Here is a 12161-nt window from a genome sequence, read left to right as displayed (position 1 = left end):
GATAACGTGAGATTAATTTTATTTTTAGGCTTCAGTGTGGTATTGCTTAAGTATTCCTGCACTACAGAATAGACTATTTCTATGGTGGAATTCATATTAGAACATGAAATCTCAAGCTGGGAATAATAACAACAGCAAAGGCCAAGTTAATTTTTTTTCTAGTATATGTGCAAAATTCTTTCTAGAATGAAATATTTCAACACATTAAGTTTTATGACCCCCAAAAGGAAATATGAGTTCTTCTTTGCTTCATTTCTTTTACAGAAGGCTGGAAAACTGCATGAAATTGAGAGATCTTTACTTGTCCATTTCCCGTCCCTTCTATTTCATGGGAGGAATTTGGGGAAGGAATTGCACATTTTCTTTTCCTCCCTTTTCCTGGGAGCAAATTACTATGCACATTCTGAGTCAGTAGTGCTGGCTAACAGCTCATGGGCAAGGCCAAGGATCTCCTTTTTCCCACCCCCATCCTCCCTTGCCCAGAAAAAAAAAAAAAAAAAAGCTATTGTTCTGATCTTCATATCAAGTACAGAAGAATAACCAAGGAAGTTCAGACAATACCACCTTCATAGAAGGCTCACAAAAGTCCCATTATCCCAGAAAATAATGTCCAACCAGTTTAATCCTTGTCCGTGCCACTGCTAAGCCTGTTAAATCTACCTCTGATGAGAGACTGAATAGAAACAAGGCAGAAATGGAAGGACACTGCATGATGCTTGATGACTGTCATTGTATTTTCATGTGAATGATGGACTGGGTGACTCTCCCCATGTAAGTAAAAGAAGGAGTCTCGTCATGCTTCTCTGCAGCAGGTCCCAGGCTAGAGCACTGCTTCCCATACATGCTTCTCTTGAAAAACTTTGTGTGTTCCACAAGTTCATAGCCCTGTGAGCCGATGAAAAACCAGTGTCACACACTGTGTCTCTATTTCCTTTTGTGCTTCTTCCCAGCACAGAGCCAGAAGAAGGAACAAGGATCTTGATTGTCATTACCAAAACAGGAAACATCATTACATATGGGCAGCTACGGTGGGGTGAAATGGGAATCGACGGGTATGTTACAGATCCTTCATCTTACCAGGGTGATAAAACATAACCTAAACACAGCCAGGAATCCTACTTTCAGTCTGTATTGGTACATCATATTATATTCACTGGCCACTCTTTATGAATTCATTAGCAACAGAGCTAGGAAACCTGAGGAATTATAGAATTACAGAAAGGATCAACATCTGTATTTTGTCTTTAATAACTATTAGCTTATGTAGCAGTACCTTTTACATCCTTCTAGGCTTTTATAAGCTCAATCAGAGATCACAATTATTTTGTATTGTCTTTCCATGCCTTTGGGTAATTTGATTAATACAATCAAACTCTCTGGATGCATGTGTACAGCAATCCTGTAGGTGCTCTGATAAAAACAATCAAACATGTCTCTGTTAGCCAGTGGTCAGAACACTTCAGTAAATATTTTTTTTTCTTTGACTCTACAAATTTTGTTACTTCAGTAAGCCTGTGCCACTTCCTCCAGTGTTGTGTGTGTGTCTCAGACACCCAAGGCATCTCAAATGGCACTGAATATCTGTCTCTATACAATAAAACTCTCCAGTGTCTCGGCTTCCACTACAGTCCACGAAGTCAATGCATTCACTGAAGCCCTGAAAGTAATTCCAGGGATAAAATGAAGGCATCTATGTGTAGTGATCTGCATTTAGAAGTCTTCTGTTTTTCATCACTGATTATTGAGGAAGCCTGGGTGAGAAACTTAGACTGAACATGAAATTTTTAGGTAGCTATATCAGGTATTTCCACCGTAAGGATTTAATTTATTTTCACAAAGATATGTTTTTAGTGCAATTTGAGATGCTGCTTCAGGGGATTGAGTTGCCAGTCCAGATAGACACAGATCTTCTGTAGGCCCCATGACAGAATGTTTTGGTACCCTAAGAAATCTAGAGACACTTGTTTATTTGCACCTGAATCTGGTCCTAAAAATCTCCAAAGTGATTCCCTAATTCTCTTGCTTCAGGAACTCATTGGACACTAGAATGTAATTTACAGGCAAAGTCTAGGGTTCATTTAGAATTTCTCTGAAATGTAGTCACTGCCAGTGCAGAGAAATTCAAAGTCAATCAGTGCTGTCTTAATCCATGTTCCATCACTAGAAATAAAGATCCTAGAAACCAGTCAGCTGTGCCATTGATTCCAGCAAGAATTGAATTCACTCTCTTACTGCTGTGTTTTTGTCAGCAAGACTAGCAATCTAAAGAAGCAATAAAGACTCAGTTTTGTCAGAAAATACAGCAGATGGCCACAGAATATGCCATGGGAGTAGGAACAAAAGGGCGTTTTCACAGAATTACCTTTTAAAAAAATAGCCAGTCGTCTGACACCCGACTCACTCGTTTTTACAGAAATATAACATGTTTGTAGGATATTCATGAAAACACAGTTTGCATGCAAGGAAACACTTTAAGTCATCACTGAAATGTAACCGCTTCTGCAGAAAACTGCAGCAGCTGCCTGATGGGCTACAGTACAAGCACATAGTTTAAAAGGAGCTAAGAAGATCTGATGAAAACCATACTAAAATCACATATGGTCACTCAGTTAAAATTCAGATAGCATGTTAATAGTCTTGGGGGGGATTTTTTTCTGCCATGTTACTATAGACATTAAAAAGTTAAATGATTGTAACTTGTCACATATTCCAGATGCCCATGGCTCCGAAGATCACAGATCACAGTAGCACAAGACCATCACTCATTTCATTGCATAAATTTTACTGCTATTAATTGCTAATTTTTTTTAACTGCAGTGATCTGTTGTATCATGATTGCAATTACATGTAATGATCACAATTGCAGCTTGGGGAATTAAAACAATCCCCTGCCCCACAGGTATCTACAGGTATATATCTATTAAACTTTGTCTTTGAAAATAGTCATCTAAAAACCAAAACCAAACCAAACCCCAAAAATGAGTAAGTAAGCATATGGGGCAAACCCTCAGTTCCTGATAGTGTCTACATATACTGTAAAGAAGCTGCCCCTGTTTACTCTAGGTCAGCTTCTTATCGCAAATCATGTATGCCATGTAGCAGAAGGTAAGACTGAGCTTCTTGATACTATTTAACTTCAGATAAAAAAAGAGAGGTGGTGTGGTTTAATGAACTATCTGTCACCATAGAAACAAGGAACTCACAAGGAACTGTGTAAATAATTGATATTTTGTTTCAATAGTTAAACAAAAATAAAACAAAAAACCCTATTCTGCCCAATTAAGTGAGATATTCTCCTTTTTGGCTGACATAAAATAGAGAGTTGAACAGGCAGATAGGAAATGTTATTTTTAGCTTTTCATTTTTAATGTTAACATTTTTTATTTTTTAGCCCTAATTAAATTTAAGTAGCAATACTTCTGAAACAATGTTCTGTCATGAAACATAAATACATTTTTATTTTCCAAATTTGTTAATGGTTATTGTTTTTTGGCCTAAATTATTTTAAAATTTAACCTGAACCTGCATTCTTCAATTACTAAGCTGCTAGCAGGAAAATACTTTTATTCAGTCCTGCTCCCAAAACCTAATCTTATCTGAGTCAATATCTTACACAGTTGCCTGGGAAAATTCCATTCTACCTTTTATTTTAACTAATGTTCTCCAGTTATTAAAGAAGGACTTCCTGGCAATTCTAGAGATTACAAAAGTAATATATTTGAAAGAACCAGGTAAGAATTATTACAATGAATATACTATGGGATGGGAATAGTAGCTCATACACATGCTTTGCAGTTAATGGTGTTTTCAGAGCTGTAGGCGTTAAATTCCAGTACTTTTCCTTCCCAGTGTTTCCTATCTGAATGGAAGTTCAGCAAATGCTGAGAAGATGACTAAACTTATATTTATTAGCAGGGCTTGAAAAGGAGGCAGTCCTCATTTAAACCACCAAAATGGTGCTGAATGTGTCGGCAGAATGTGTTGATGCTGGCCAAGGAAATAATAGAAATTTCTGTTCCATTACAGCAATTTTTGCATCTTTTCTCTGAGTCATGTTAACTGACCGTTTCCAGGCTGATGATCACCTCACCGAATTTTTCACTGTCTTAGAGAGTCCATATAGTTTAACTTGTCCTCTGGTTTTCCTCTTGAGTCAGTAGAAAGGCCATTCCAGAGAACAATTTATCCCACAAAAGTTAGGAACCCACAGCAGTTTGAAAGGACTGACTCTATGGAAGGATCCACAGCTCTTCAGTGGCTACTTAGACTTAGTTTAATTAGACAATTGAGGTGTTAATTACTAAAATTAAGAGAGACAAACCACATTCCTCTACACACACTGATTTGCCATGGCTTAGCACTGTGGGTAGCACGTGGAACTGAAGAGAAAGAGATAGTATATTAAGGAAAGATTTTCCCGACACTGAGACAGTATTACCAAGGACACTGTGATCTTTAACGAAGAATGGTACAGAGATTCCCAGTCCTATGGTAACCCAGCTAGATCTGGAAGCAAAAGTTGTAGGATTGCACAGGCGCAGCACTGCCCTACAACAAATTATTATCTGCTCCCAGGACTACAATCTCAGTTGAGAGCTACAATGTCAAATGAATATCCCTGCTCAACTGGTATTAATATGTGCCTCTTCATATTATGTCTAGGGTACAATGTGGATGGGTTTTTAATCCTTGTTACCAGGAATCCTTCACCAGTAAAATTGTTGTTATACTATTTGTCTTTTCAGGCAGACCATATATATAACTTGGCTGTATATCATAGAGGGATGAGAAAGAAATATGCCAGAGGCTGTTTCAAGAAATAAGAATATAACAGTCATTCACCCATTGGAGGTTTGTCTCATCTCCAGCCATGACTAGCAAGAAACTTTTCCATAGATCATTCCAAAGCAGTTTGTCTGTGACACAGCACCCTTTCTTTCTCCCACCAGAGCTGATCCTGAACTTTTTCAACGACAATGCACTTCCAGGCTTTCAGCTTCACCAATGTGACTGAATTCACAGCAGGTTACCAACTTTCCTTGTAGCCCACTTGAGAACAATATTCTTCATTGAGACTGTAGCTTGGTTTATGCCTGGATTGTGAAGATTTTATTCATTCCAGTACTGCTATATTATTATCAACAGGATTGGTATTATCTAACTTCAGACCTCCATAATGACACAATAGGCAATGGAGAGAAATGGGCACTTGTCATACAGTCTTCTCAGTGTAAGATGGATGTCTAAAATAGGGAAGGTTTAGGTCCTGTAAGTACTTGTAAGTGTAAGTGACTTCTAAGTACTTATTTTGATCTATTGACTATAAACATGGTTTAAATACCTAGCACTGATAAAGGCCTCTCTACTTGTTAAGCCTATAATTAGGTGACATGAATCCATCCATTGTATCTGATGAACAGACTTCTAAAAAACAAAAAACGTGTTGATAAAGTCAGAGATATTCAACAGAGAGCTAAAGAATGAGTTAATGCTTGAAAAAACAGAGATCAGTGAAGCTCTTTTTCTTGTGTTTGCCTGAGAAAGAGTAAAGCTTGATCACAGCTTGGGTACTGAGAATTGCACAGGTGTCTTGTTCAAATAGAGGCCTGAAATGAGCATGGATCCTAACTCTGGTATCACATGGTCTCTAACTTCTACCTTGAAATTCTTACTTGTTTCTACCATCTCTAACAAGACGTTAGTAGAAGACACTTTATGTGGTGTCACATGGATAAATCCGGTAGTGTAAAAAAGCATCTTTGACCAAAGATGAATGCAGGCAGATCAAAGCTATCCAGGTCAGTATCCTGGCTCAAATAGGAGCCAAGTAAAAACACACAGGTGTAAACACATATTCTTAGCTATACCCTCACAACTCGAAGATTTCAATAGCTTTTAAAAGCTGAGTGTGAGAATAACAGTCCTAGTTCTATTGTTCTTGTGCACAGCTGCATCAATAAAGGAGACATATGCACACATACACAGGCGCACAATGAAGTAATGTCTTCCCAGTGGTGCCAAGGGAAGTAAGAGCAGATAATTAAAAGACTCTGAAAAAACAAGAGGCTGATGAGACACCCAATCGAAATCCAAAACTAAGAAAAACTGCTCCACCATCATATGAAGATGGAAATTCTTTTCAAAATCTACTTTCACCTTGCATTACCACCATTACCTTCTAATTACCACCTCCTACCCCCTTGGCACCCTTACCAGTTTATTTACTGTTGATTTACAAAGTAACCTGCTGATAGGATTACTCTTAAAGATTATTGTAGGCATTGCATCCCTGCAAATACTTATTTCATTTGACTTTCTTAACTTGCCTGGCAAAGTTACTGCACTTTCATTGGAGGACAGGAGGTCTAGCAATCCAGGACTACAAGTTAAAGATTAATTTGACAGTGAGATATGAACCACATAATCACCAATGAGTCCTCATCACTTCAATTTCTATTCAAGTTCTTGCACTGTGTTTACTATTATCGTACCTTGGCTTATGCCTGGTTAGTGCATTTTTAGGCACAACAAGCACTAAATCAGAGGCCCAAATCTGCAGATCCTCAAGGCACTCCCCCACCATTTGAGAGAGCCACATTCAGGGGACAAATCCAGAATATCACGTTCCAGCAGTGGAAAACAAGACAGGTAACAGACTATGAGAACTCTGTCATGACAATTTACAGCTGGAGAAACGTTCTACACTACATTATCAGGGCTCTTCCTGACTTCTCTTGTTGTACATTTCCTGTTTGTGATCCTGTGCCTCCATACACAGTATCAGATACAATTGGTCAGTAGAGCCCAGATCAAGCCAGACAAATGTGTAAGGCCCTTAGAGTTACAACTAAGTGAGATACAAGCACACTAGGAAGCAGAAGACAGCTGGCAGATTCTCTTTGTCAGTGCATGTATGTGGCAAGTGTGAATGTGCCAGCTGCCTGTCTTTTGAGATCACCACTCAAGGAAGTATTGATTGCAAAACTTGCTCACACAAGTCTAACTAGATCCAGTACAGTTAAGTACATGGACTGCATGAAGAAGACACCTATATATCTAAACATTCCACGGTAAAAATCAGGCTCCAGATTTTTTCAGGTAATCCAGACCTCTAGCATGACTTAGTCAATATAACAGTGACAGATGCTAAAGGTAGGATTTCTCTGATAAAACATATTCATCTACAGTGTAAATATTTATAGCTGAGATGGTCACTCTTACTTCCACATATATCTGTAGAGAAAAAAAAGGCATAACTTAATATGCTTTGAGGATTAAATGAATTATGTCTCAGTCTCTACTTAGATATCCAGAGCTACAAAATGAGCAAGGTGACTTGCTCATTTGTAGCGCAGACGCATTTGCAGTTATCAACATTTAATTAGATGAATCCCATGCTAAATGTACATGACCAAGAAAACTGTCATTAAGTATCTGAGTAACTCCTGTGCTATTCTCTCTTAGCCCAAGGGTTGGGAACAGGTCAGCAGAGTCTGGATGGGAAAAAATAAAAACAAAAAAGTGTATATCGATCAGCAGTGAGCTTTATCAATTCTTATCTGGCGGATAAGTCCCTTGAGGACTGATGACAGCTAGAAAAGGGTCCAGCAGGAATTAGGGCAGCTCTACACTAAAATAAGGACAAAACCTCAAACTAGGGAGGTTGGAAACACTGATATAAGAAATAGCCTGGAGAAGCTGAGTATGAAGCAATCATCCTCCTCCTTCCTTTTCTGCCTTTGGCTTTCATAATTTCCCTTTATTGCTGTAATTCCCTCTCCAGAGTGAAGGAGTCAGATTTCAGGTCCTGCTGAGATTTCATTTTCTTCAAATTCTCTTTTTCATTCAGGCTATAGATGATGGCTGAATGGGGATGGACACACAGGGTCAGCACATACCCCTCAATTTTTTTCATATAAAGGCTCTTAAAGAATTTAAAGCATTTAAGGGGAAGAAGCTATCATAAAACTCATGAAAAAAAGCCAAACAGAAAATCTCAAGGCAATCGTTGTCTCTGAAGAATTATGGGCATTACACAGCAGAAGAAGGAGATAAAACAGTGCTGTGAAGAATAAAATAGTAATGAGCATAACATCTGGGCATAGGAGGTAGAGGGGGAGGGAAAGGCGAAAACATTGGAGCCCTGAAAATTCTGGGCTGGATGCTTTACATAATATAGTGCCAGCCTTGCTCTTCAAGACCTGCGGTTGCAGTTGCAGTATCAACATTGTGTTTGTGTTGGACCTCACCCAGAAGAGCTCTGGGGAACTATTTAGTTTATGTCTGTGTTCACAAATGCTAAACACAAAAAGAGGGCAAAGCAAAGGCGGGAGAGCTGAATTATTGCAAAATGTAGAAACCCATAATATGTTCTTCTTCTTTTGACTTCAGAGTGCATTGCTTTCCACACAGTACTTTTAGGCAGAAGAAATATCAGTGCAGACGACCAAGTCTCTAAACAGGAGCAGAGAACCTACTATTCTTGTTATTACTTTTTTGAACAGTGCGGGTACCTTGGAGTAAGATTAATGATCTGTAACATTATTGTTCCAAATACTGTAGAAGTACAGATCGCAAGGACTGTTCATGTCCCAGTTTCAAGTTTTATACATGATCATTTGACTTTGTGTCACCTGCAACAGAAGAATGTGAAGCTATCTTGCTTACAGAGGTTACTGTAGTTCAGCTGATTTGGTGGATTTTTTTTTAAGCCACAGTAACTTGAACATGTGCCTGAGTCTCTACAGGGTCCCTAAAATCTCACAGTCCCATTTTATACCCTGCCACCTGTCTGAGGTGAAATAAATCCTCAGAAAATACACATATTGAATCATTCTGTGGAAATTTACATGCAGAAGTAGTCAAAGAGGGGAAAAGGCTGTTTTGTGTTTCTCCTTGCTTTTGAATAAAAAGAAGTTTACTCACCAGCCAGGAGGGATTTCTTTCTTCTTTCATCTGTTTCTGACAAGCAAGAGAGTTGATTTCTATGTTTCTCTTTCTTTGAAGGAAACAAGCTAATAACTTATTTCTTCACTGCCTGCCATCATTAGTAAGTCTTACTTCTATAGATGTTTTTTTTTTTTTTTTTGTTTCACTTCTCACCAGTGAAAAACAGTTTGCAGCAGGTGAAAATGGAGGGGAATCAACACACTGCACGTATGAATGTTGAATTTATGAGAAATTATTACCTTTTCAGGGAGTTTCATAGTGAAACTTCTCCAAACAATGCCTGATAACTTATTCTAAATGCCAGGTTCGGCTGTGGTGAATAGTGCTCCATTCCAGTAATAGACTAGGAGCAAAATTGCTTTTGAAGTAAACAGTTACCTGTGGTATTTTCACAAATACTGTGGAGTGTGAATCCATTATGTGTGGAGTATCCCATGTTGATACACTTTTTGTTAGCAGGCAGCAGCAAGGAGTCATTTGAAACAAAGTAAGTAGCACTTTGATGATGTTGAACAAACAGTAAGAAGGTGGTAGAGTTCTGTTGATGTCCCACCATTTTAACTATGGAGATAAAGCTTTGTTGGGAATGAGGGTGTCAGGATCTGGCTTGAAATAAGCGTCATGTAACAGAAGGTGATTCTGGAAGGTCAGGTCTTAAAAGGGATAGAGTGAAATGCTATAGTCTCAGAGGTAAAATGAAGTATGTGTAAAATATGTCTACAACAATTGAAAAAAAAGGTAGAGAAAAAGTGCAATGGAACAAAATGGTTTTCAAACATGAAATATGTCAGAATTCTTCACTGGAAAATAAATGTCTTTGAGGGGATGTGGCTTCTTTACCCAAAGCCATGTAAACTGTGGAACTTGTTGCCACAGGATGTGATGAACAACTGAAAGGTGCACAATGAGCCTGGGAAAATCTTCTTCGCAGCGATTCAGTTCAAAAATACTGGGAGAATAGAATAAAGAGCAGCTGGGTTCTGCTGCTGAGCTGGTGCTTGAAAGGATTCAGTCCCTTCCTGCCTGAGTGGGTGATACATTTTAATCACATTGAGATGCAAAAGCCTTTCCAATGGCTCTGGACCTCCTCTATCTCAGCTGTGATCTGAATTTGGAACAGGCAGAGGGGAGGAGTTCAGTCTGAATAGTCCCTCAACCACCAGGGTTATTTTGGATTTGAGTGATAAAGAACAAGCTAGCTGATGAAATGGTCTTTTTTGACCTGGGAAAATCTATGAATTCTTGAATCCAAGTGTCATTGCATAATCATAAGAAGTAGTGCTCATGGTCAGCTTCTGACATAATTCTAGGGGTAGGGAAGGAGAAACAGTTTTTCTCCCTTTTGTCCTTGCTTATGCCACTTCTGGACCAGTGAAGAATTGGGAAGCTCCTCTGTAATGCACAAAGAGTGTCTCAAAAACACATCCCTGCGACTGAAATGAATTGCCTGAAGTATGTGCTTTCCTCAATTCCACCAGACCACACAGCTCATTTACCCAAAGCTGGGAAGCAGAACAAAACTGAGTTTATGAGATGAATGGCAGGACCCTGATGGAAATAATCCTAGCAGCTAAAATGCAGGAACGGCTGGCTTCAGAGGATGCTCTGGTAACAGATATATGCATCCTGCCCTCCCTTGCTTCTGGACTAAAACATGTGGCTAGGAAAAAGGGAGAGAAATCTCCTCTCTTTTATCACACACACAATGTTCCCTGTCCTTCTCTGCAGTTTTACCCATTCTAGTCACAGTAGAAGCAGTTTGGACAGAACTCAGAAAATAGACCCTGATTTTCAATTAGTTCCTTTGTCATTCTTTGCCCTTCTTTCATTGGTGCTGGCCATAGGCAGCTACTGCTGCAGTCAGTGGGAAATGAGACAGGATATTAAACTATTAATTATTCTTTGATTTCTGCCTCAGTTTCTTATCTCAGCAATAGCACAACTATTCTTCATCAAGATTATGGTCATCACAATGTTAATTCCTGTAAAGGTCTTCAGATCATGTGAGAGAAAGGCACAAGTTATAATATGACTGAGCTGATGAGGGAGAATGAGCTGTTACAGAACAGACCAATGATGCACTTAGTCTTATGTCCAGTCTCCAACAGCTGTTGCCACCTGCACCAGCAAATGACATTAACACTGTCAAGGCCCTTCCAGGCATACTGTGTTTTGTTTTGTTTTTTTTTTTTTAATTATTATTAATTTTGTAGATACATGTCACTGCATCACCTGAAGTACAGAAGCAAATTCATGACCTCTGATAATAACCAGCATTTGTTTTGGTACATCCCCAATGATTGATTTTTTGTCCTTATAATGTTTCTCTAAGCTCATTCAGCTACAGTGACTGCACCTCTTACCATAAGATGTTTGCACTGACATTGCTGAAAAACCCTGCAGACATGACAGGAAATGTTAGAAACCATCAGTTCAATGTACATGGTCTATCCCAAGCTGAAACTCACCTGGAGAAGAGTCATTGAGAGGGTTCAGGGCAGATGCTCTCTGTATCTTCTCCAGACAAGTCTCTTGCTCCTTTTTAATGATGCAGTTGGAATGGGTTGCTGTAACCTGAAATGTGGGGGAAAAATGTGGAGAAAGAACAATTACAAACTTAAAATAGCTAGTGAATTCATGATGAAACATCAGTAAATTCTGAGGTGTCATTCCAAAAAGAAAAATAAATAAAACCTTTTTCAGAAGATGAGAGAAAGCTGCAACAAACTTTTTTCCTTTTTTCTTTTATCTTATTTTTTTCCCTCCCAGAATGCTTATGGCCACTCTATTGAATTATAGTCCTTATTTTTTTTTTTTTTTTTCTAGTATGCTTGCTTTATTTTATTGTATTCCTTCATCATATAAGGTTGAAGCAAAGGTACCTCTAAACAAAGTAATAATCTAAAGAGGAATCAGAAATCAGTTGAGGCTCAGTTTGATCTTCCACCAGTTTCTTATGAGTCTTGCACAATCCATTAACCTCACTCAGGACTCAGAACTAAATTAAAAGCTCTTTCTCTCAGCCTTTCACCCCTATCCATTCCTTAATGTTGCCTTCTTTCTTCATTCCCAATGAATAAAAGGCAACTTTCTTGCCAAAAGAGAATGTAATGCTAATTAAACTGAGACAACTTGATCAAAATATTTGCTTTTTCTTTTCTTCCTGTGCCGCCCCTTCCCCCCCCCCCCCCCCCCCCCCCCCCCCCCCCCCC

The 12161-nt window shown here is 38.7% G+C and overlaps 1 protein-coding gene across 4 annotated transcripts in view; it reads right to left on the bottom strand.

Moving 5' to 3' along the window:
• Positions 1-12161, bottom strand: part of ADCYAP1R1 (ADCYAP receptor type I) — a 118131-nt gene that overhangs the window by 78673 nt on the left and 27297 nt on the right. For all 4 annotated transcript variants that reach the window (XM_026843437.1, XM_026843438.1, XM_026843439.1 and 1 more), the window contains exon 2: positions 11418-11523. In XM_026843437.1, coding sequence (XP_026699238.1) covers positions 11418-11523 — 106 coding nt within the window. The remainder of the gene's footprint in view (positions 1-11417; positions 11524-12161) is intronic.

The sequence above is a fragment of the Athene cunicularia genome, assembly GCF_003259725.1.
Source record: "Athene cunicularia isolate RWA chromosome 2 unlocalized genomic scaffold, athCun1 chr2_part1, whole genome shotgun sequence".
Lineage (NCBI taxonomy): Eukaryota > Metazoa > Chordata > Aves > Strigiformes > Strigidae > Athene > Athene cunicularia.
The sequence above is the reverse complement of the archived record's forward strand: the minus strand, read 5'-3'. Positions and strand labels throughout refer to the sequence as shown.